Below are 27064 nucleotides of genomic sequence, written 5' to 3'. Positions count from 1 at the left end.
TTTCTCTCTGCAGAATGTTGTGTTGGGATTATGTGTGTATTCTTTGTTTTTTCTTTTTTTGAATAGCTATTTTGACATTCATGGATGTCAAGGTATGTGGTGTTCAATTCTCTGCGCTTTACTATGCAGGGAAAAATACATATATAGGATCTTGATTCTTGACACCAATGTGTTGAGATCCTATTGGAACGTTTAGTTTGTTTTCTAAATTCTAATAATGTTAAATGAGATTTATTTAATATTAGGCATGTAAATGAACAGAGTTTGGACGAACAAACTTTTTTTCATGTTCGTTTGTTTATTTTTAAGTTTGTTTGTGTTGGTTAAGATTTTAATTTTTTGTTCATGTTCTTTTATTTAAAATTATTTGTTCATGTTTGTTTGTTTAATGTTGATGAACCTTAAACGAACTTATTCATGAACATATAATTGAACATGTTCACGGACAATGTTAACAAATAATAAACAATAAATAAATAAATACATACACATATTGTTTAGATATAAAATAGTTAAATATAAAAATTAATAATTATATTATAAATGAAAAAATACAAACTAAGATAATTTTATTAATATATATTAATGGAACATCAAATTAGTTTTAAGATAATTTTATTAATATATACTAATGAAATTTTTATAAGAAAATATCATTAATGAATAAATGAGTTAATAAACAAGTTTATAAACAAGTTTGTTTGTGAATATAAATGAATCGATCACTTTTGTTTATGTTTATTCGTTTATTAAGCAATCACAAAAGTTTTGTATATATTCGTTTATTTAGTTCAATAAATGAACATAACGAATATTATAAAAATTGTTCATTGAATGTGCTATTTATTTACATGTCTATTTAGTATTTTATTTCAAACATTGAAAAAAAAGACTAAAAAATATAGGAAAGTTTTATTATCATATTTAAATTACATCATATTATATTTTGCAAACAGCATATTCAAAATAGTTTTAATTTTATAAAAACCAATTATATAATAACAAAGTATTAGATTTCATTATTTGTAAAATAATCAGTTGTGAAGGGTTTTGAATTATTGGCTGCTCCTGTTGGGTTTGTGGATCCTCGTCAAAAGCATTATTTATAATCTGGTTTGGATTGCCTTTTGTTGTCTCGCTTAGTAAACATGAAGTAACCATTTTTGAAGGTTTTAGGTTTTACGTCTCTGGGTCTTTTTGAAGGCAAACTGTGGCCGATCAATGCTGACTAATTTTCTATAAGAACCAAGATTGAAAGCTTAATGGTTAAATATTCATTTGGTTCTCTAGTTACCCATTTTTCTAGAGAAAAATCAACTCATATAAGACTTTGGGATATAAATTGAAAAAGATTAACAAAATATGCCATGATTTTTCATTTAAGAAAATGATATAAAAGTTTTTGCCAAATCTTATTGTCGAAACCATTTTCTTGAAAATGGGGATCGACTTTATTTAAAAATGGAAATTTAAAACGGGAGCCACCACCGATCTTTATTAGGTGTGATCGGATCACCTTTGTTTTAATAAATCAATTTTAGTTTACTAAAACAGTGCCTTCGGTCTACGAAACTTGGAAGAATGGGTTCGGGAGTCGGTTACGTGCGAGGAAGGATTAGCACCCTCGACACGCCCAAAAATTGGTACCGAATTGATTAGTTAATGTCTTAATGTCGAAAGTTGAAAATCGGGAATGGATTTTAAAATACAATCCTTTTTTATTGACGTCGATTTTAAAAATGCTTGAGTTAGCTTGAATCGATTGTTTAAAGATTTTCTTGTCTCGAGATATCAGAGTATCACATCCCGTAAGTTAGGACACAATACCATGAATTCCCGAGCACAAAGTTGTCCCCTAATTTGAATGAGAATTTCATGTGTTTTAAAACTTGAAAAGGATATTTTGCTATTTAGAAACAACGAGAAAATCGAAACCCCGTAAGTTAGGGCACAATTCCTCGATATTTCAAAATGCATGACATTGCCTTATTTGGAAAATTTTGCTTTTGAATAGTAGCGAATGCAATATTCAAGCAACATGTGTTATTTATTTAGGTTAAAATAAGGTGATTTATTGGATAAATACATTGAGGTTTAATTCGCGAGGCAAAGATATGAAATAAAATATGGTACGACATAGAACAATGATTCACGCATAAAATATTCCACAAGCGCATGGCAATAATATGAACGTGAGTAAGCAAATTTACATACATGCAATAGCAATAATCATGCAACATTCAAATAATAGCGTCGATAACTAAAAAGCCAATGGATTAAATGGTAAAAGATATAAGGCAAACTTAAATGCATAAAATGTAAACAAATTTACGAATAATAACAAACGAATTTAAAATGAATAGCGTGAAAAAGAAATTTACTATAAACAATGTACAAAATAAATTAAAAAATAGAGTATGTGTAAAAGAGATTTTTAAAATAGTTAATATACGAGACATCAAAGAAATAACTAGTATGTATATATATATGAAAATGGATATAGTAATTTAAAATTTGATAATATATATATATATAAATTTTAAAGTAAATAAATAAACAATTTCAAATGAATAATACATAAAGCGAGTTTAAAATAAATAATGTAGAAGAATTTTAAAATCTATATTATACAAAGCAAATAAAAAATTCATATGAATAATTTTAAAATAGATAATATATATACAAACAAAAGTGTAAAATATGGAATAAGTAGAATGGGTCTAAAATAAGGTATATAAAATAATTTTAAAATAAATAATATACAATTTAATTTAAAAGTAATAAATAAGAAGTTTAAAATATATAATACGTAAAAGAATTAAAAATAGACAATATAAATATATTTTATAATGTTAATAGTTCAAAGGTAATATAAAGAGAGTTATTCGAAATACATAATATACAATAACTTAAAATATAAAATAATTTGAAATAAATATATAACAATTTTTAAAAAATTATAAATATATAAAAAAGCTTGAAATAAACTATATGTATATATATAATAGGTAAGGAATAAAAAATAAATACTACATATAAAATAGATTAAGGTAACAAATATACATAAAGCAAGTTAAAATAAATAATAAGAATTTGAATAAACATTACATTAAAATAAGTTAGAATAGGTGTAAATAAATGAAATAACATATAAATGAAACATTTAAGAAAGGGTTAATAGATGAATTAAATAGATTTAGGACATGGCTAAAAACGAATTAAAATTCGGGGTTTAAAAGTATAAATATTGGAAAGTTAATTAGGGATCAAAACGAAAACCAAACAGGATCCGAGGGCTAAATTTTAAAAACAAAAGAAGACAAAAAATGGGGCTTGTTGAATGGGGGTTGCGAAGAAGAAGGACCAATCGCATAAATATCCCTTTTAGGGAGAATTCACAACCCCCCAGTACACCAACGGCACCGTTTCATATGACTTAAAACAAAAAAAAAGGTTCCTTCTTTTCTATTTTGTTGGTTCCTCTTTTAATTTCCAAGAGAAAAAAAAAACCAAAAACTTTTTCTTTTCCCCCCTTTTCATTTTCGTTTCTTCTCTGCTAGGGTAATGCACCCATCATTGCGCCGCCACTAGACCACCTCTCCTCCACCATGGATAGTGGTCGGAGAGGTGCTAAATGGCCCTTTTAGCCCTTGTTCGCGGCAAAAAACAAATAAAAGAGGACGCTTTGGTCCTTTTACCAAACCGACGCACCCGCCAAAGCCGAGACCAAACCTTGAAAAGTTTTGAGGCCCTTGGTGCCGGTGAAACACCCTTGGCGACGGTGGAGCGTAGGACCACTCAGGTAAGTTTATTCCTCTTTCTTTTTATTTAAAAGATTTGTGTTTAGAAATAAAATAAAATGAAAGAAACAAGAAACGAAAATATCTAATGAAAGATTGAAAACCTTCGAAGTTTCTGTTCTGCCTTGTATTTTCAGTGTGCGTACCCCAGAGAAGGGATATCCTTTTCGCTTTTTAAAGCCGGATTACAATATTTCACATCCATTTTTCTTGTCGTTTTGCTATTTGTTTCTTCTATTTGTCATTTTTTTCTTGTTTTTTTTACTGCTCGCGTGTTTCTCTCTTTGCAGGTGTGTCAGAGGCATGTGAGGCCGGTGGTTGGTGCCCTGAGCGGTGGTGGCGCACGCGGAAGAAGAGGCATGCGGCGGCTGAGGCTGAAGGAGGCTAGGGTTGCTGAAAAATCTTAAGCAAATGGGCTATTATTTGGGCTAGGGTTTGATGTAAATTGGGCTTGGGTAATTTGGCTTTGGGCCAGGCATAATTGGGCCTGTACACTTATAATACTAAATTGAAAAGGAAAGTAACTATGAGTGCTAAATGAAATTTTAACCCAAAACTTAAATTTTTTTCATACCAACTAGGCTTGAAACTACAATGCAATATCAACCACATAAGCATAAACTTATTGTCTGAGAATTTGGAGGTTCACCCTTGTAATTTGTCTTTAAAAAATATTTTTGTTGCCAAGTCTTAGTAGGGATTTCAAATCAGATTGAACCATTGCCTTATGCAAAATTACTGGAAATTCTAACTTTTAGGTTTTGGTTAAGATTATTTCACTTTTCTAATGCAAAAAAATAAATAAATAAATAAAAAATCAACCCATTTGTTAGCTAATTGCTTGCTTTCGATGATAATAATATCATATTTAGTCATAACTCAGTTTTTTAAGTGTCTTCGACTAGTATCATGATTGAGCCTGCCATTTGATAAATTATTCCGATTGATGCCTAAAATTATGAAAATTCTTTTTTTTTGGATGCTATTGAGTTTGCCATGATTAAAAGATTTCAATAGGATTAGGACTACTAACTTTAACTATTGTTATTTGTTACTTTATTTCATAAATTGTCTTATTTTTTGTGTTATATTGTTGGGTATAACTTGTGTTATTGATATTAAAAACATATTTGTATATCATTAAACAATTGTGGATGTTTAGTAAAAAAATGACTCGTTTTAGTATTAATATTCAGAGAAGTACGAGTAGAGGTTTTAACTTAATTAGGTCTAGGGATCGAAAGAGGAGGATATTGGGTGTAGTAAGTCATTGGATTAAGATGAAGCACTATTAAATTTGTGCTTCACCTAATCAAGAGAAAAAATTAACTTTTTATAGGCCTAAAATGACTTCATACACTTAGGATATATATATATTTTGTGCAAAACAAGATAGGATTAGAGCTTTTGTCCATGGTGATGAATAAACATGTATTGATGAATTAAGAATGTCTAAAGCTATCTTTTTTAAGTTGTGTGCATTACTATAAAAAAAAAGGTTGAAGGACACAAAACACTTGTTAATTTATGTGCAAGTTGCAATTTTCCTTTTCACACTTGCTAATCTTATTAAGAATAAAACTTATAGTGATACATTTCAAAGGTTAGGTGAAACTGTAAATAGGTATTTCAATAAAGTCCTTATTGGTGGTATTAAAGTCCAACACTTGCTATTTAGAAAGATTGAACCCATTCGCAATGATTCAACCAATGACTAGTGGAAATGGGTCAAGGTGATAAATTAAAAATAATATTATTAATTTGATATACATTTTACTAATATTAGTTAAGTTAATTTAACCAACCCTTGTGATTATGTATTATTAGAATTTTATTGGGCATTAGATAAAACCCACATAAAAGTATGAGTGTTCTTGAGGATATCGTATAAGTTAAAATGAGGTAGCCACTGATGTTTTAGGGGCATGTTTCCTTAACATTAATTGACTTATGTATTACCTGGCTGGGAAGTGCTGACAGTTAATGGGAGAGTTCTTCAAGATGCTTTGAGTAGGAAGAATGACTTGAAAGTGGCTATGGATATGCTTCTTTTGGTTACAATAATAATTAGACTTCTTACTAGGCACTTTAAACCATAAAATTTGAATTCTTGTTTAACGAAGTAACTTTTAGAAAATCTATTATAAATTTTACTAGGTTGCTTTTACCTTGTTGATGAGAATTACACACATTCAGAAGGGTTTTTAGCATCCTTTAGAGGGCAATGATATCACTTAACTGAGTGGAGACGTGGTTACCAACCCACCACCCTTGAAGAGTTTTTAACATGAAGTATGCTTTCGCAAGAAATGCAATTGAAAGGTGTTTTGATCTTTTAAAGATGAGATGAGGTATGCTTAGGAGTCCTTTTTATTCCATTAGTATACAAAATCAAATTATCGTTGCATGTTGCTTGCTACACAATTATATTCATAAGAAAATATCTTATGACCCATTGAAATGTGATGATGAAGCTTAAAGTAGTGAAGAAGTTGAGGATGCTTATACCCATGAAGCAGTAGTTTCTAGAATTGAGCATACAAACGAGTGGAGCATGTTTAGACAACAACTTGTTGCTAAGATGTTTAACGAGTGGAGAGCTTTTCAATCAAGGAGGTGAAATAATGGAACAAATTAAATTGAATTAACTTGTATGAATCTTTCAATAAATATTGAACTAATTTTAGTTGTTGAAGTGCAAATTATTTTCCGTAAGCATTTTATTTATAATTGAATGAAATGTGTGAAATGTGTTTATTTGTGATATTTATTTAAGCTTACTCGTATTTGACTATTTGTCTTTATTAGTTATATTTGATTTGGTAACAATGATTGTATATTATGTCATTCCATTTTGGTATATATTAGTAGAATGACAAGTCAAGAGGTGAATTTGAAGGTGATAGTTCAAGTAGCAAGTCCAATTGGAGACATTGGACAATGAAGATAGAATATTGATACAATGCCTTGTTGAGTTGTACCACTTAGGCAACTGCAATGCTGATTGCGGATTCATACAAAGATATCTACTTGTTAGAAGAAAAATGTTACAATCAAAACTTTCCTTTTATGGTTTCAAAACTAAACCTCAAATTGAGAATCGGTAAGGACACTTAAGAAAAAGTGGTTAATTGTATATGACATGATCTATGGCAAGCATACCGACGGCTTTGGTTAGGATGCCACAAGGAAAGTGGTGACAGCTGCAAGCAGTGTGGGATGAATTCCTTAAGGTAATATATAAATCATGATTTTATATGAATTCTATATTTATATTTGATCATGTCTACTAATAACTTGGTATGTATGTAGAGTCACAAGAATGCAATCTCATTCAAGATTAGGATAGTACCATATTTTGAAAATCTGAGTATCATATTTGGGAAAGATTGTGCAATAGTAAAGGATGCCCAAACAACAACCAACATTGTTGAAGATCTGAAAGGGGAGGAGAATGAAAATGGTGGAACTGAGAACATTGAAGATGGTATAGGTGTGTAAAAAGATGGCTTTAATGGAATTGAAAATGTTGGCTTGTCAATGGATTTTAAGGATAATAGCCATTCACGATCTCCATCTACTAGTAGAGCCAAGATTAGAAGAGTCAGTGGAGCTGGAAAAACTAAAACAGGTATTAATATTAGTGTGGTATGAATACTAGTGTAAGGCTGAATTTTATAGAATTATTGAGAGATTGCGATGCAAAATGGTTGAGGCTAAAGAATTAACAAAGATATTAGGGACGGAGCACTTGATCGCTCAGAGGTCTATGCAACCTTGGGATGAGTTGATGAAAATTATAGGACTGTCCCAAGCGAAAAAAACTTATTGCTACAAGGAAGATCCCTAGTAATCCAATTAATATGCTTGTTTTCTTTACTATCCCATATGAACAAAAAGAAATGTGGGTGAGACGATTGTTATATGAGGGAAATTAATTATTTGAAATTTCAAGTAATTGAACTAACTTTTGTGTTATCTTTTGATAAGTCCTATTGTAGACGGCTGATATGTAATGTGCTTTTTCTAAGCAAATTTGCTAGGAAATTAGTGTATAGGCCCAAATCTGCCCGGGGCCCGTACAAACATAAACCAAATAATAATGAAACCAAATTTTAATAGTCCAAGTCCCTTTAGTACATCAGCCCAAATCTGCCAAAATAAAACAAGCCCGAAACAAAACTAACCCTAAGGCCCAAACGGCCCAAAAACTAAAACAAATTCAGCCAAAACCCTAGCCCCTATTTGCCTCGCGCCGCTCCCCCATGTACGGCCTCCATTGCGCTTCCGTACGCTAGCGCACAGCCTCCGTACACACGTCACGCACACCACATACCTGCAAAAAGGGACAAACACAAGGGCAAAATGAAGAGAAAAGAAAGAAAGATTGTATTTTTTGGTTTTCATTATTCGGCTATAAAGCCCTTTTTATTTTTGATTGTAACGGTTCCCTTTTTTTTTACACACACGCATATTGAAATACAGAGAAAAAAAGAGCATTTCGAAAGCAATTTTGAAAAAGGTGATTGTTTTAAATCTAGCATCTCCTTCGTTTTTTTTTTTGCTTTCTCTATGATCGATATTCGTTTAAAAAGGAAGGAAAAAGATTTACCTTCGTATTGGCTCATTTGAGTCCTTGCTTACTTTGTTGTAATCGAAGTTTAGGCGAGGACTTTGAAGCTTTTGAGCAAAATCTTGGATTCGCGGTTGGATGGAGCCGGATTAGGCTTTTGCGTGATAACTGTCGGCTAAACATGGAGGCCAAACGGCAGTCCAATGGTGCCTCTTAGTTCAGTCGAATGAGAGGGGAAAGGAAGGGCTTTAGGACTTGTTGGGTTCCTTTTCAAATGGCTAATAGTTAACTTAGAGTTTCTTTAATTTTGTTTTATGAAACATATGAAACGATGTCGTTTTAAGCCAATCTCAACGGCTACAAAACCGCACTGTTTCAGGAGCCATAGCCCGATGACCCGACCCGTGCCCGGATAGGATCTACGCTTTAGTCTTTGAGGGTTATTTGCGCATTAGATTCCTCTCTTTCTCGCTAGCATCGGATTGGGCCCTCTGTGCATCTTCTTTGTTTTTTAATTTTTTCTAAAGATTTGCGCGTTATCGCAATTAATCTGCGCCTAAACGCAGTGTTTTGGTATCTGGTATATTGCTAGTTTTGATCCCCGCACGTTTGTGCGCATTGCGCTTTATTCCTTCTTTTAATTTTAGTAGTTTATTTTATTTATCAAGTATCCTTTTTAGTTTAATTTTATTTTAATTGAGTCCTTTTTATTTGTATAATTCATTATTTTTTTCATTAACTTAATACTTATTTTTTTACATGTATATACATATTTTTTTGAGTCATCATGATAATTTTACCCCCCTTTTTCATATAAAATCTTTATTTTAAAGTTTTTTTATCATATTGTTTTAAAAATTTTTTGTATAATACTTCATTTAAGTATTCATATATATATTATTATGCATATATAGTTCATGACAAAATTAACTTTTATTCTATATATTATTAATTCTATGTTATTTTACATACATAATTCCTTTTAAACCTATTTATATATATTTGTGTGTGTGTGTGTTTTTTTTTAAACCCATTATCTCAAGAACATATGTTATTATATATATATATTTATATTTAGAACCTTTCATATTTTACATATTATTTAAATTATCTTTTACTATGTGTACATTGTCAATTTTAAATAGATGTATCGTTTTAAATATATATATTTGGATATGTTGTTGATTCAAATTTCTTCCTTTATAATATCTTTTTAGTCATCGTTTATATATTATAAGTTTTATTTTATACATGTAAATTATTTCAAACCCTAGCATGTATAGTTCATTTTTAAATTCTTATTATTAATGGTTTTTGAATTGTTGCACATTATATTGACTCCTAGTATCCGTATTGTTTTGTATATTATGTATTGTTTATTAGTTCTCATTTAATTTCATACATAACTACTGCATATTGTTTACTCTTCATTTGTATTATCATTTTAATTGTTATTCATCTATATTTGAAAATTTGTTGTATTTCCTTCTAATATGTTTCTTTGGTGAATTATATTTTAGTTTCTTAGTAATGTTTTAAATAAGATATGAACTCATTGCCATGATGTGTTTATTAATTCATTTTTTTTTGTTTATACTATTATTCTTCGCCAAGTATAGTACTTTATTTGCACATATTGTCCCATGTTTATAATTTCACTTTTTTGTTTACAAATGTTATTTTGTAATTTGCGATTTTTTGTTTTAAAATTATTTATTCCATTTTATTTCAAGTCAAATTAATGCGTTTTAAGCTGGTTTTACAATTATTCATTTGAAAATTCCTTAAAACGAAGGTAATGTTTAATGTTTGGAAATTCGGGGAACCGTGCCCTATCGCGCTGGGTTTCGATTTCCGGTTTGTTCCAAATAATTGAATATTCCTTTAGAATTTCACTCGTGTTTTATAAATTCTAAAATAAGGCAGTGTTCAATATTTGGAAATTCGGAGAACCGTGCCCTATCGTGCTGGGTTTCGATTTCCGGTTTGTTCCAAATAATTGAATATTCCTTTAGAATTTCACTCATGTTTTATAAATTCTAAAGCAAGACAATGTTCAATGTTTGGAAATTCGAGGAATCGTGCCCTACCGTGTTGGGTTTCGGTTTTTCGTTTGACTAAATAATTAGGCATCCTTTTGTAATTTTCAACATATAAACTTTTGGAAGTAAAAAATTTATCATGTTTTCGAGGGTATAAAGGATCGTGTCCTATCGTATTGGATGTGATGCTGTATACCTTTGAAACAAGAGAATTTTGACGACCAACTTAAGTCATTCAAGTGTTTTAAAAGAAATCATATTTCAAAAATATTTTTTTTAGACATAAGGACATTATTTAATCAATTCGGTACTAATTTTGGGCGTAACGAGGGTGCTAATCCTTCCTCGTATGTAACCGGCTCCCGAACCCTTTTTCTCAAATTTCGTAGGCCAAAATCGATTTAAATGGAATAAAATATTTTATTAAGGTGATCCAATCACACCAAAACAAAAGATTGGTGGCGACTCCACGTTTTGTTTTCAAAAAGGCGATCCCCGTTTTTTTAAATCCAAAAATGGTTTCGACAATTAGCATTAGATATGCTACATAATATTATCTTATTAATTAGCATATGTATCACTTTTAAGTTATTTTTTAAAAAGTCATTTTGAAGTTACATAAATTCTATTTTTATATTAAGTAATTTATTTATTGGATCAATATATTGAAACATATCAACATATGAATTTATTTTTGGATTGAATATATGTTTATGTTAAGATATTACCATTTTTAGGTTGATTATTTGAAAAGTAATGTGGATTTTTTTATTTTAATAAATAATATGATTTTTATTGTAATTTTAATTTTGATAATAAAAATTAGTTTATAATAAGTATAATATTCTTTTTTTTCTTTTCTCCAAAAGAAGAATCAGATCAGGACTATTTTGAATTATAATATAATTTTTTTATATTATACTAAAATATATTATTTTTTAAAATTTATAAATATAATAGTGTTGCTAAGAAAAATATAATAATGATAATGAAAACAATTAAATAAATATGAAATTAAAAGATTTTAAGGGTAAGATAATGCATTCATAAATAACACTTTCCTTTTAATCCGTACCAAACACAAGATAAGAACCTTACCATGATAACATCTATATTTCATCTATCTTTTTAATACTTTTGTATTACTTAATATATCACTCCTCTTTTACATCTGTTGTACTAAACATGACGTTAATTTATCATTCTAACTAAAGGTTTTTTTATTATATATTTTTATACATTTCAATTTTTATTATGCATATTTTATTATCTCCATCAATTTTATATATATATATATTAATGTATTTGATTGAGTTAGTATTACAAATTAACTCGATACCGACTCAAGATTGATGACAACACCATGATAAACAATTTTGATTTTTTTTCATTTTAACATCATATATTATTAATTTGTTTCAAACCATGTGTTTCATTATCTATTTTGTGTTATTTTTAAACACATATTTATATTCTAAACTTACTTTTTCCACACGCATACGTGTGGGATAAGATTTTTAATTTATAGATTGATTTTCTATTAATTTATATACTAAATCATGGGCTATTTTACCAAAATGGCCCAAAAATTAAATATTTACAAGAATGACCCGGGTTCAAAAACATTAACAAAAATTACTTGGAAGGAACAGTGCACGGTGGTGTTGGCAACCCCATGGCTGTATGTAAAATTTTTTTCACCTGTATTTTGTACAATACATCTTGTACCTGATTTTAAAAAAAAAAATTTGAGTGCCGTGTAACAGGTGGTCAGCACCCATTTTCAGCAAAAAAAAAAAAAATTCTTGATCCCGTGAACCCATTGGCTGACAACGATACATATGAGTATCCCATGATTAAAAAACCAAAAGAAAAAAATATGTAAACTCATCTTCTACATCTGGTTCTCCTTCACTATTTCTTCCCGAACTCCTTCCTTTTCATCATCTCTTGTTTTATAAAACTAAAAAAAAAAAAGACAAAAGAAAGACTTATGATAGCTTATCTGTTTTAAGAAAATGAAAAGTCAAAAAAAATACACACATATGTGTTTGCTATTGCATTGTTGGGAGAAAAAAATATTTTTTTAATCCTTTTTGACATGGGTGCGGCCATGGGGTTGCCAACAACACCGTATACTGTTTCTTCCAAATTATTTTCGTTAATATTTTTAAATTTAGGTCATTCTTGTAGTTCATTTTAATAAAATAACCTAAATCATGTTATGAGTGGGCTGTTTTTATTCCTATTATATTAGGAGTTGAAGTATTGAAAAATAAGAGTGTCCGATGACATCATCACTGACTTAACTTGTAGTAACGTGATTCTCTTTTCTTTCAAAAAAATATAATATAATATATACCTTAAATAAATTATTTATATAAGGATTAACTGAAAATGTTTTTTTATAAATATTTAAAATTTATTTTTATGATTAAATTTAAATAAAATATTTTTATATGAATTAAATTGAATTTTAAAAAATACTTGTTCAAAAAATATAATATATACCTTAAACACATTTTTTATGTTAATTTAAAAAGTAAGAGTCAAATTGACAAAATTTGTATACCTTAATACCTTAACACTAACAAAAAAAGTTGGACAGAGTGACAGATTGGACTAAAATTTTTAAATATAAAAAGTACAAGGGTTCAATGTTTAAAAATATTATTACAAGAGCTATATTTTAAATTTAAAAAGTGCAAGTATCTCTTGCATATTTAACCCCAAAATAAATAAAAATAATGTCCAATTTTGCTGGTAGTCCTTATACTATGCGCAAGTTACAGATTTAGTCCCTTTACCATAATTATTTAATTCTAGTTAATATCCTTTTCAAATTTTAAAATTTCAGTCCTAAACTAAAAAAGTAGCAATTAAATCCTTTAGGTCAAATATTACTTTTAGATATGTACTATGTGTAAGTTATGAATTTATTTCATATTCACTAATTTTACCATTTTTAGTTTCTATACTTTTCGAATGTTGAAATTTCGGCCTTGACTCAAATTGTAGCCATTAAATCCATTAATTAAAATGACATGACACTTTTTAGTATTATTTGGAAATAGAAAGGTGACAACGGATTACACATATGATAATATACTTGCCACATATAATTTTTAAAATAACAAATTTAACTTAACGAATTTAGCGCCGACCATTTGGGTCATAACTAAAATTTCGAAATTCAAAAAATATAATAACTAAAAATAGTAAAATTAGAGTATATAGACTAAATCTGTAACTTACACATTATACAAGGACTAGTGGAAAAATCTGAGAAAAAAAAAACTAAATAGGAAGATATGGAAGTTTGGTAGATACTTTCAAGTATAGACAATTAGACTTTTCAACATCAAATAATCTTCGAATTAATCAATTTAATAACTAAAAATATACAAGTAGAATTTCTTTTATAATATCTATTTATTCTTGTTAAATATTCAGAATCAATAAATCTAACCCTAAATATATGAAAAGTTTTTATGATGCAAACATATAAGCTAAATTAGTCATATATGTCGTTATTTTTCTTTAATTAACCAAATAGGCTAATTTTTTTGAAGATTTGGGGAAATACGTTGATTTTGGAGAGTAAGTATGAAAAACACACTTTCTGCACAGTTGGAAGAAAAGCACGTTTAGAAGGGCGACCTTTTCACACAATCGTCAAGAAAGCTCGTACAGGAAGAGCTTTCTACACACAGTTGGTAGGAAAACACGTCCAGCTAGATGTGTTTTCTTTAGAATTTTTAGAAAACGCCTCCAGTTGTGCACACTTTTCTAACATGTCTTTCCAAAATCAACCTATTTTCTTAAATCTTGAAAAAAGGGCATATATACACAATTTAGCCCAATATATAACTATTAATTTTCTTTTAAAAAATAAATACCACTTAAGTATTTTTTTAGTGCCATAAGAATGTAATATATCAAACACAATATTCACAATAATCGCACTAACAACTTCTAAATAAAAATATTAAATTTTGTAATAATGTTTAACAAATTCAAAATTATAAAAATAGTCAATCCTAATTTTTTTTTATAATTTTGTATTAATCAATCTCTAAAAATTATTACATAATTAATAGATTTGAAATCTTATATAAAATAAATATCCACAAATTCAATTAATAAAAACTTAATATTACTAAAAAAAATCTTAATCTAACACAATCAAAGCAACAATTTTATTTTTCTAGAGATTAATTAATAAATGTTGAAGATAAGATGTGTGTTAAGAAATTAGGGAGATTTGTTTGAAAGTATAATTATTATTTATGTTTTAAAAATTCTAGAAAGTGGATGAGAGATAATAAATGAAATTTGGGGAAAAGGTGATGAATGTTGAAAGAATAAAAAGATTAGATTTTTAAGATTTTTAGTTGATAGATACACTTCAAAATTGTTATATATATATATATATATATGTGCGCGCGTGATTAAGTAAGGTAAAAGTATTATGGAGGTCTTTATATTAAGATTTAGATTATATTTTAATTATTTTATTTAAAAATAGATAAATTAGTCATTTTACCTTAGATTAAAGAGCAAATTGATTCTTTTAGTAAAATTTCTATTTATTTTTACTATTAAAAAACTAGTCCCTATAGTTAATATGAGGTACATGTAAGACGCCAAGCGTCATTGTTTGATTATTCTATTAGTTACGCCAGTTTTTAACAGTACAAATGAATAAATTTTTAATAGAAAGAACCATATTACTCTTTGATCTAATATATAAAAATTAATTTATTAATTTTTAAAATAAAAATAATAAAATATAATCTGATTTATAGCACACAATCATCCAGGTAGCTACACCTGCAAACTGTTTCTCAAGGTTTGACTACATATACATGTCTCTATCCAAAAGCACTATCTCCAATTGTGGCCCTCTGAAACTTCAACATCTGCCAAAATAGTCAGCACAAAATCCTGTCCTAACATAATCTTTTTAAACCAAATACTGTGTATGTAACAGGTATTTTGACTAGTAACATATTCTATCATATCCTCACCGAATAAAGTTATAAAACCAAGCGTGATTCTCTTTTCAAGTCATTGAGACAGAAAGTGGCTATGGCAAAGAACATTTTGGTGACTGGTGGTGCTGGTTTTATTGGAAGCCACACTGTGCTAGAGCTACTACTGGGAGGCTACAATGCAGTGGTGGTGGACAATCTCAACAATTCCTCTGACGTTGCCATCACGAGAGTCAAAGAACTCGCCGGCCAGTACGGCAACAACCTTTATTTTCACCAGGTTGACCTTCGAGACAAACCTGCGCTGCAAAATGTATTTACGGAAAGAAAAATCGATGCTGTCATACACTTCGCTGGATTGAAAGCCGTAGGTGAAAGCATGAAGAAACCATTGATGTATTACAGCAACAATATCGTTGGTGCAATCACGTTGTTGGAAGTAATGGAAGCCTATGGATGCAAAAATCTAGTATTTTCATCATCAGCTGCCGTCTACGGTTGGCCAAAGGAGGTTCCATGTAGAGAAGAGTTCCCTGTGTCTGCTATCAATCCTTATGGAAGAACCAAGCCTATAATTGAAGAGATTTGTAGGGACATACAACATGCAGACCCAGAGTGGAAGTTCATATTGCTGAGATACTTTAACCCTGTTGGTGCACATCAAAGTGGCTATATCGGAGAACATCCCCGTGGAACTCCAAACAATCTCATGCCTTACATGCAGCAAGTTGCGGTTGGGAAACGACCTGCCTTGACTATCTTCGGGAACGATTATTCCACCAAAGATGGCACTTGCGTACGTGATTATATCCATGTTGTTGACTTAGCACAAGGTCATATCGCCGCACTGCGAAAACTATCTGATCCGAAACTAGCCTGTGAAGTCTACAACTTGGGAAGTGGGAAAGGAACGTCAGTTTTGGAGATGGTTGCTGCATTTGAAAAGGCATGTGGGAAGAAAATTCCTCTTGTTATTGCTGCCAGGCGACCCGGTGATGCTGAAATACTTTATGCTTCTACTGAAAAGGCAGAGCGTGAGTTGAATTGGAAAGCCAAATATAGCATTGAGGACATGTGCAGGGATCAATGGAACTGGGCCAACAACAACCCTAATGGTTTTACCAATCTCCAGAGAAATAAGCCCACAACATTACATGCTTAAATTCACGCAACTTCTAGGAGTCTGCAGCGACATCAATTTTAATATACCAATAGTATGTTTGTTCTGCCCAGCGATGATGGTCGAAAGACTATGCTTCTTTCTTTCAAAGGCTTCTTATCTATTAACTAAACATATAATCGCACCATATATGTTTGGTGTTATGTCATGATCTCAGTTGAAAAGTCTTATGCTTGCTGTGTATAAATATAGAAATAAATGACTAACAACTCAACATTCCCAAATCATATACAACATTTGCAGAATTGCTCATAGTGTTACTCAAGGTGTTGCATCACTCTATCTATGCAACACTTACACTCAACATATTCAATGTTCTAACAATTTTCTTCTTTTTGACATTTTTTACCTAGCAAATACTCACCTAATACCCTAAGTATATAAAATGATAAGAAAACTAGATTTTAGTCTAGTTGCATTATCAATAATCATCAAGCAACATTAATCTTGAGCATATATGGTAGCAGAGTATTAGAGCATTTGGGCATTTGGGCAAGATAAGAATGATTCCTTGAACCTTTGTACCAATGAGCCCTTAGATAGAGCAGACACCCTACCCTAGATGGTATAGGACTAGAATGTTGGTATAACAATAAATATATCTTATCAAAAGAAAAATAAATTTTTCATAAAAAATCTCTTCATCTCTGAATCATATGGTCGGAAGTTCGTTCCCATCCATAGAAATTGAATCCATTTTATGACCAACCGTTTATTTCTTAAAAGAGCATATACAACGAGGAGACCAATCACGACAATTGATGATGGATATTCTAATTTTGAAAAAAATAAAATAATAATAATAATTTCACAATTCAAATAAAAATATGATTGCGTGTCACATTAAAAAATAGAATCCCTAATAAAAATTATCAAATTATTTCTATTCTATTTTTAGTTTTATAATTAAATTATGAAATCAAATTTTAAAATAAATAATTCACAAAAATTAATCACATATTTAAAAATTTGAAAGAAAAAAATTCTCACCCTCCCAATTTTTGCGGCATGACTGACAGTTGCCAAACAAGAACTAATAATAATTTATGCAAAATAAGCAAATATGCGTCGAAAACAGAGAAGTTGAGAGGGGATTGAATTCGAGGCGGCTCCACTTTGTTCAATCCCCATTCCTGTCTTCTCCTCCATCACATTTCTTATTTCTTCTTTTCTTTTCTTTTTCCTGTTTTTAAATTTCTAATCCAATTCTTTCTTTTTAGGGTATTTGAATTCCATTAAAGCTCATCATCCCTCATCTTCTAGGACAGATTTTTTTCTAATATTATTATTAATAATAAACGGGCTTGGAAAGAGATATGTCGGAAATGGAGAAGAATGTTGATTGGATGATTCATAATGATGATAATAGTTCTAATGATTCGTCCCCTGATGGTGGTGCTTCCCACGATATTCTGGGATCTAAAAGTTTTGCATTTAGAGCTCCTCAGGAGAATTTCTGTATCCAGGATTTTGATTTGGGTAAAATATATGGTGTTGGTTCTTATTCAAAGGTTAGTCTTATATATCTTGGATTTCTTAGTTTGATTATATATATATGTATATATATATATGCATTCTAGCTTTTTTAGTTTGATGGGTTGTGTTAATTTGTGATGAATTATGCTTTTTTGAGGTAAATTTTAGCTACCATTATCAAACTATCTAATTAGTGGCGAATTTAGAGGATTTGGCATGACCCAGCCCCTTAAAACATAAATTTATTATTTAAGTCTTTAAATTTTTTTAAAAATTTTAAACTGATAAAGATAAAATTATATTTTAGCTTCCCTAAAATTATAAAAATTCGGTATCTAATTTGTGATATAATATGCTTAAATGGAATGAAATAAATCTGCATAGTTTTGTAAGGAGAGGGATTTATTAGAATAAATTTTATTTGATTGGTGTGTTTATTAAAAATATTAGAAAATTTCAAAATTTGTGAACATTTTAATATCTTATTTTTTTGGTAAATTATCTCGATAATCACTTTAAATAGGAGTTGTTCCTCTTTTGATCACCCCAAAAAAAATTGATCAAATTGGTTATTCTATCATTAAATATTAATGGAATGCTAACTATTCATTTCCTATTTTGGTCACTCTAAATAGAAGCCGTTTCTATTTTGGTCATTCTAAAATTAGGATAAACTATCTCATTAGTCACTCTAAATAGAAATCGTTGCTATTTTGGTCATCTAAAAAATTACGTGGAAATGTACAATTAATCTTCCGTTACCATTTTAACAATTGAGTGGTCAATTTGATCAATTTTTTTTGGGTGACCAATTAACGAAAAATAATTTTAGGGTGACTAAAATAGAAATATTCTTATTTAAAGTGACTAACAAGATAGTTTGCTTTTTTTCTTTTTCAAATTTCAACTATACACATGGTTTTTCAAAATTTCTGGATATTTTATTTTATTGAGCACACATGGTCCTACTATAACATAAAAATTTAAAGGTTAACGGAATAAAAAAGCCCTTAAATTATTATATCTTTGTTTAAACAATCTCTTATACTATTTTGTAGTTTAATAAACTCTTAACCTATAATTTTTACCCATGAAAACTCTTGATTTTAATATTAAAGTACAAAAAATTAATTTGCATTGTATATTGATGTAAATTTGATGAGAATGATTTATTAAATAAAAATAAAATAATATTTTTTAAAAGTAAAACAAAGTAATATTTTAAAATTTCTTGAAAGTACTTATATACATAACAAACAGACCAGATCATGGGCCAGGTTGGGCCAATACAAAATTTTAGGTTTGTTTTCTAGGTCCGAGCCCGACTCTGCCTGAAAAATAAGTTTAAAATTTTGTTCAAGTCTAACCCAAATAAAAAAAAAACTAAACTCGAGCCTGACTTGTACCAAAAAAATTTTATATTATTTTTTTATATAATACATCAAATACACTAAAAAGATTAAAACAAATCTTTCTCAACAAATTGAAAATACATTAAAAAAAGTCTTTATACTCAAATAATACTAAGGTAGTTGCAACTTAGCAAGTAAATGTCTCTAAAATAATAGCTAAATAAATAATAAAACAAGAGTTATACAATATTCAAACAACAATAATAAATAATAGAAATATAATAGGAAAATGGTAGCAAAACAAAATTAAAATGACAACAAAACAACAATGAAAAAATTTTAGGCAAATTCGAGCTGAGCTTGGGCCAAAAAATGTTACCTAAGACCCGACCTATTTAGAAAACGAACCTTATTTTTTGTTCAAACCCATTTTTCGGGTCTATATTTTTGTTCAAGCCCTCCCACTTTTCGAGTGGACCTTCGAGTCTAAGCGGGTGGGCTGGCCCATGATTAGGTCTAGTAAGAAACTTAATCATACTTTTGAAAATTTTGATTATCTCTTTATATTTTATGTTGATATAAAAAATGCATACATCGATAGGAAATTAAAATAAGAGCCTGAATTTAAAATAATTTTACTTTAATATTAAAATAAAGGGCTTTTATGGATAAAACTCATAGGTTATGAGCTTATTTAACAACAAAAAATAGTTTAAGTGATTGCTTAAATAAAATGTAGTAATTTAAGGACTTTTTTTGATATATTAGCTAAAATTAAACTTCAAAAACCATTTTTATTTAATTTTAATATATAACTTTTAAAAAATTATTTTATTAAAAATATTAATCTAATGATATCATTATTGAAATTATCTTTTTTATAATTATTTTTTTAATTCGTAAAATTTTAATAACTTAAATTTTTTTCGAAAATAATTATTTAACTGAAAAAATAAAAATATTTAAAAATTTAAAATTATTCATCCAACACCCTTTAAAATTTTGGTGCAAATCAAAGAAAAATAAAATGGAATACTATTATGATGTTTTGATAGGCTATTGTTTGGTAGGAAGGAAGAATGGAAAATCTCTTACTTCATGGTTGGTTGGGGGAATGGAATAGTATTCCCCTCTTCTTCATTGAATGATAAATTATTTCTTTGTTTGGATGAATGTAATACTCATTCAATTGAATAAACTTTACATCCTTATTTCTTGTTTTCCCGTAATAGTGATTCTTTGGTGATACTAAAGAATGACTATTCCATGCAACCTTGAATAACAAAAAAATTAATTTTTAGATTAGTCTTTTAAAACTTGAATTCAAAAAATATAAAAAAAATATTTTAATATAATTTAATACAAAATAATTATATTAACAATGTTATTAAATTATATTTAATAATAATCCTTTTAAAATTTAATAATAATAACAATAATTATTTACCTAGAAAAATTGTGTTAAAAGTATTCTCGTCATTTCAACTTTTTTTCTTATACTAGTACAACATTATTCTAAGAATTCTATTACAATTCTATTACATTTTATTTAACTAAACAGTTGAATTACTGATTATAAATCTATTTCATTACAACGAACCAAACGTAGTGTTAGGGTCTAATCGGAGAATCATAACAACTTTGGATTGGATTATAGACATTTCATATTGGTCCAACTTATAATAGCCATACCCAGCAAAGCACTAATGGTCAACTTGACATGCCTTACCAACTGCTTTCCTTTTTAACTTATGATTATCTCTTTTGCCCTTTTCGCTAGTTTCTTTTTCCACCATCTCAGAATCTAAATTACTTATTGACAGAAAATAAAAATAAAAAAATCTTGTACTTTTGTTCCAAGTTCTGATAATTTGAGACTGAAGTAAACTTATTTCCTTTATTTTAGCACTACCATTGCATAAGAGTCATAAGGAATAATCCAAACATGACAAACTTATATGTTTATGTTTTGTGCTTCTCCTTTACAAGCATCAAATGCAATTCCTGTTCTTAAGATAACAAAATTTGTATGGTGATGGGGATTGCTTGGTATGTTAGTTTGTGAAGAATATATATATATATACATAAATTTGGTATCAAAATTTGTATATTTGTATACATAAATTTTAATTTTAATGTAATTGTACATTTGGAACTTTTGTTTTGGTTCAATCATAAACATTTAAGTGATGGGCAAATATAATTATTTGTATATGCTATATGTAAATGCAAAATGTTGATATGTAACAATGTTAATGGCATGTGAAAATTAAATCAAGATCATAGTTTTATTCTTACTGGATCGAAATTCATATGTAGTTTTGAAATTTATCCCGGATGATAATATTTTTCAAGATTTTATACTAAATACTTATGGAATATTTACTCCATGTTTACTCGTCATTTTCATTGGTATTGTTCTGAATATCATATTAATGTTGCTATCAGGTTGTGAAGGCAAAGAAGAAGGATACAGGAATAGTGTATGCTTTGAAGATCATGGACAAAAAGTTCATCACCAAGGAAAATAAAACAGCTTACGTAAAATTGGAACGTATCGTGCTTGACCAACTGGACCATCCTGGTATTATGCGACTCTATTTTACATTTCAAGATAATTTCTCACTATGTAAGTATTCTTGGTTGTATCTTTAATTTGTATCATGTGCATACTTGTTTACTTAATTAGTTATTACACCAAATTTTTTTCCATTAGTTAACTCTTGTCACTTCATTCAGTTTTGCTTTTTGCTTGACGCTGTTTTCTTTGTTATATTCTGAAGACATGGCACTTGAACCCTGTGAAGGTGGAGAACTTTTTGACCAAATAAACAGAGTAAGTTACTCTTAGACGTGATCCTATCTAGTTATGGAAAATTCATGCATTGTTTCACTTTTTTTCTTCTAGCATGTCATTGAATTGGTTCCTCCATGAATTATCGTGAATCTAGTGATTTTTTATTCCTATTTTCCTGTCAAATTCATGACAATCTGGGATAGTCATGCATACTTTATCTTTGATAAAAATTTCTAATGAAAGTAATTCACTTTTAGACCCTTTTTGCAATTCATCGAGTAATGTTGTCAACCTTTTATAATAGTGAGTGCCAGAATTTCTTGAGTTGTGATTTTAGCATTTGCTCCTATCTATACTGGTTTATTTGTGGTTCAATATCAATCATATATTTTGTGTAGAAAGGTCGGTTACCGGAGGATGAAGCTCGGTTCTATGCTGCAGAGGTTGTAGATGCTCTTGAATATATACACAGCATGGGATTGATACATAGAGATATTAAGGTATTTTTCAAGCATGCATGTTTTCTTCCAGTGTTGTTATCAGTTCATGCATACTATGTTACATCAACATTGGTAAAATTCTAAATCATTGTTGCACGGCAGCCGGAGAACTTGCTTCTTACTAAAGATGGGCATATCAAGATTGCTGACTTTGGCAGTGTAAAGCCCATGCAGGATACCCGAATAACAGTCCTTCCTAATGCATCCTCAGGTAAAAAGAGAAAAAAAAAAAAAAGGGGAGATGATTTTATCACTCCCCCTAAAGAAAGAGGAAAAGAAAAATTTGTAAGGCTAACATTGTTTGTGATACCCATTACAGATGATAAGGCCTGCACGTTTGTGGGGACAGCCGCTTATGTTCCTCCTGAAGTCTTGAACTCTTCTCCAGCAACATTTGGGTAACAGACCTTCAATCTCATCATTAGTTTGTTTCATTATCTAGATTAAAATTGTCAAACTTGAAATGGAATCTTAAGCTTTTTACAACTAATTTCTTGATTTTTTTTCTTTAATCCCCCTTTAAAAAAAATCCTTATCACTTGGTTTTCCGGATAATGAAAGTATAGAATCTTGTAATTAGCTTGGTTATTTTCCTTGATCTTGTTCATCTATTCTTCCTAGGGTAATACAATTTTCTCTTTTGATCATACTCAAACAGAAATGACCTCTGGGCACTCGGCTGCATCTTGTACCAAATGCTTTCAGGGACTTCTCCCTTTAAAGATACAAGTGAATGGCTTATATTTCAAAGAATTATAGCCAGAGATATAAGATTGCCAGATTATTTTTCTGAAGAAGCCAGAGACCTCATTGAAAAGCTATTGGTAAGATTTACGTTTACGCATGTTGTATTTGGTTTCTAATCTTCACAAAACTTGTTTGCTTAAGACTTTTTGTATATCCTTTTAGTTCTTGTTAAGTGTTGTTTCTAGACATTTATGATGAAAAAGAAAATTACTGAAATTTGCAGCTTTGTAACTAACATACATTTGGTCAATCTAATTTGTTATTTTTTAGCCAAGTTTCTTGAGTTAAGTGTTGTATGAATCAGATTGGCCAACCGAACCGATTGGATTAAGAATCAGCGGGTTCCAAATGGTGGAAGTATAAAATTGGTTGACCCATGAATCAGTATGGACCAGTTAAAATCAATAATTAAATTAGTTTTTATTTTGTTAATTTAAAAAAAATTAAACAATTTATTTGCTTTAAACCAATTAGATCAGGGATCGATAGTTTGATCAATTCAAACATCAATTTGATTCTAAAAATATTTATTGAACACTCAAAAACTGCAAAGAGTTTTTTGATACAATAATAGGGCAATGAGGATAACATGGTTTAAACTAGAGATGATAGTGGAGCAGGGTAGGAGAGGATATTGTTAAATCCACTTTCGCTAGCTCCACAATTGGCATGCTCTATTCCACGACCCGCCTCGCTTCATTATAGATGTATAATCTTGAAAATCATTACCATTTCTATAGATATTAGATACATTCATCTTCGTCCCATTTCAATTAAATTTCTGCTCCTTATCTTTAATATTTCAATCTTTTTAAAGTCAAGAAATATTCAAAACATAATTCATCAAAAAAATTTAAAACATAAAATATATTATTTTTTCCACATTAGGTTATTACAAAATTACCCTTTTAATAGTTTATATATACAAGGATACAGTTTTAATTTTATATAGTGGGACGGATCAGGGTGGGATAAGTAATTACAGTAACCGTTTTATACCCATTATCCAAAAGAAAAAATTCGCCCCACCCCACATCCATTTTTCAATAAAAAAATCCGCTTCATTCTAAGTGAACCGGTTCAAAATCCATCAATTTAAACCTACACCAAACATATGTCTGATAAGAGTTCTAATTACTGCTCCATACAAGTCAAGACAAAACTACAAAGATTTTGAATATATGGATTATAGGCACCAATTGGGGATGAAAGTTGTTGAGGGAGGAGGTCGCTTTTTAGGTAGGTCCTAAACTCTTAATGGATGTATTTTTCACAAGGTATCTATACTTGATTTTAGCTTCGAGTTTTTACCTCCCACTTTAGAGGAATGAAACATTTGATGGATGTGTTTGAGCCTATTATTTGCTGGCATGTCGCTAATTGATTTGCTATGAAGCTAATCCTATGTTTCCTCCCACCTCTCTGCAACTATTTTGGCTTTTCTTGGTTCTTATTTAGACTTTGTGAATGTTTTTTTCCCCTTATCTCCCATGTGGTAACTTACATGTTTCCTGCAAACAAAGGTTTTCCCCTTGTTTCTGAAGTAATATCTTTATTTATAAGGAAACATGCAAATAGATTTTATCCTATGGTATTCTTTCCAATTTCCTATAAAGAATTTTAGTTCATAGAACTTGAAAGTTACTTTGCTTATTCATTTTTTGAAGAATAATATAAGAACTAAGGTTATATAGGAAATGATATTCTTAAGGTGGAGAGGAGACGGTCAATCCTAATTAAGAATTGTGAGTTTGAATATGGATCCTTCACTTTGTCACTTTGTATGCAACTGTGGTGCAGGATCTAGATCCCAGTAGACGACCAGGTGCTGGAGCTGATGGTTATGCCGCACTGAAAGCGCATCCTTTCTTTAGGAGAATTGAATGGAGTAATTTAAGAACACAAACTCCTCCTGAGCTTGTTTTAGAGACAGGGGTAAGATGTCACAAGCACAAGCTTTCACTCATTATATATGATGGAGTTTTTGCATCAGAGTTGTAAAATAGTATTACTATTTTCAGGGTGGATCAAGTGAAGGTGATGATCATGGTGATTCATCAGGGAATCCTACCCCCACTGGAAATGGTTCAGCCAGACAGAATGATGGCAGTATAACTAGACTTACTTCAATTGAATCCTTCGATTCAAGATGGTATTTCTCAATCTCTCTTGTTTGCATCAACATCACTTTTGCTTGCAGTAAGCTTGTCCATTATTGTATCTGTAGTGAACCATTCATTTTCTAGGATACAGTAGTTTTGCATGCAAATTTTCGTAATCTAACATGTATTTGCATGATTTAAACAGGCAACAATTTTTGGAACCAGGAGAATCTGTTCTTATGATCTCAATGGTAAAAAAAGTACGAAAGTTAACAAGCAAGAAGGTTCAGCTTATCCTTACCAACAAGCCAAAATTGATATATGTTGATCCTGCAAAATTAGTGGTGAAAGCAAACATTATTTGGTCCGACAATTCTGATGACCTCAGCATCCAAGTCTCAAGTCCATCACACTTCAAGCTTTGCACAGTAAGACTCTTAGCTTCTCCTAGTAGGATGGAAATCAATCCTCTCAACTCCATTTAAACTTGCTCTTTCTGATCTATATATTTGGTGTTGTAGCCAAAAAAGGTATTTTGTTTTGAGGATGCAAAACAAAGAGCATACCAGTGGAAAATTGCAATAGAGGGCCTTCAAAGCCGGTGAAGTGAGCTGTCTCCCGGTGCAGGCTTCTGCTGCTTCATATTAAGCTTTCACCCCCACTTCTTCCAATTCTTGCATCCAATGAATGAACAATCTGAAATGCAGTTTTAAGGGGGGAATAAGGGTGAAGGTTTTTTGTTGTTAATTACTTGTTTATGTATTGAAACTTATAAATAGATTCAATAATGGAAAAAATATTTCATTAGTTATATCCCAATGTATGGTAGGAATGAAAGGTGTTACTAGAGAGTTAACATGGCAAACACCTTTTATTTATTTTAGAAATTTTAAACTTAGAAAACATTTTGTAAAATTATAAAAAAATATTTAAATTCTATACAAATAAGTTTTATGCTTTTTCAAAACAAAGTTATGCCCATTTGAAAGAAAAGAACTAAGTAATTTGCTAGGAATGTTAATTTGTTAAAGGTTACACAAATTTATAAGGGATTTTTAAGAAATTAAATAATACCATTATTAAGTTGCAGCCCAACCGGCCAAAGCTCATGCTTAGGCAATACTGGAGTTGATATTTTTTTGCTAAGGAGTCGCTAGGCGGCAGTGTAGTTAATACTAATATTGCTGCCTAGGTGATATAAGTTGTCGCTCAGGCAGTACCGTAACCATTCATAACTTCTGTTAGGATCGTCCCGATTAAGCAACGAACAAGTAAAAATAGTAGAAGAAATTGAGAAGATGAACACACAAATTTAACGTGGAAAAACCCCTCAAAAGAGGATAAAAAACCACGGGCAAAGATAATTTTACTATAATGGCAAAAGAATGAAGAGTACAAAAGATGGAGATAAAAACTAAACCCCGAAAACCCGAAAAACAAAGAACCCTCAAACGTAAACACAAAATTCTCTGAATGTGTTATGAGTTCTAATCTAATGGGT

At 29.8% G+C, this 27064-nt stretch overlaps 2 protein-coding genes across 3 annotated transcripts; both read left to right on the top strand.

Annotated features, from left to right (window-relative positions):
* The first annotated feature begins 15305 nt into the window (after window positions 1-15305).
* On the top strand, window positions 15306-16732 carry LOC121229679 (UDP-glucose 4-epimerase 2). Its single transcript, XM_041114461.1, has one exon. The coding sequence runs from the start codon at window positions 15507-15509 to the stop codon at window positions 16569-16571; it is 1065 nt and encodes a 354-aa protein (XP_040970395.1). The 5' UTR covers window positions 15306-15506; the 3' UTR covers window positions 16572-16732.
* Window positions 16733-17627: 895 nt separating this feature from the next.
* LOC121229678 (3-phosphoinositide-dependent protein kinase 2) lies at window positions 17628-26370 on the top strand. 2 transcript variants are annotated; one of them, XM_041114460.1, is made up of 11 exons: window positions 17628-18100; window positions 21866-22001; window positions 22201-22253; window positions 22613-22714; window positions 22817-22925; window positions 23034-23112; window positions 23373-23538; window positions 25262-25396; window positions 25483-25613; window positions 25769-25991; window positions 26085-26370. In XM_041114460.1, the coding sequence occupies exons 1-11, from the start codon at window positions 17906-17908 to the stop codon at window positions 26166-26168; spliced, it is 1413 nt and encodes a 470-aa protein (XP_040970394.1). In that variant the 5' UTR covers window positions 17628-17905; the 3' UTR covers window positions 26169-26370. The 2 variants fall into 2 exon arrangements, with proteins under 2 accessions (XP_040970394.1, XP_040970393.1); XM_041114459.1 differs by having other exon boundaries at window positions 17631-18100; window positions 21866-22046.
* The last annotated feature ends 694 nt before the right edge of the window (window positions 26371-27064 follow it).

Source organism: Gossypium hirsutum, chromosome A05, assembly GCF_007990345.1.
Source record: "Gossypium hirsutum isolate 1008001.06 chromosome A05, Gossypium_hirsutum_v2.1, whole genome shotgun sequence".
Lineage (NCBI taxonomy): Eukaryota > Viridiplantae > Streptophyta > Magnoliopsida > Malvales > Malvaceae > Gossypium > Gossypium hirsutum.
Note: the sequence above shows the minus strand (reverse complement) of the source record. Positions and strands in the feature narration are given on the sequence as shown.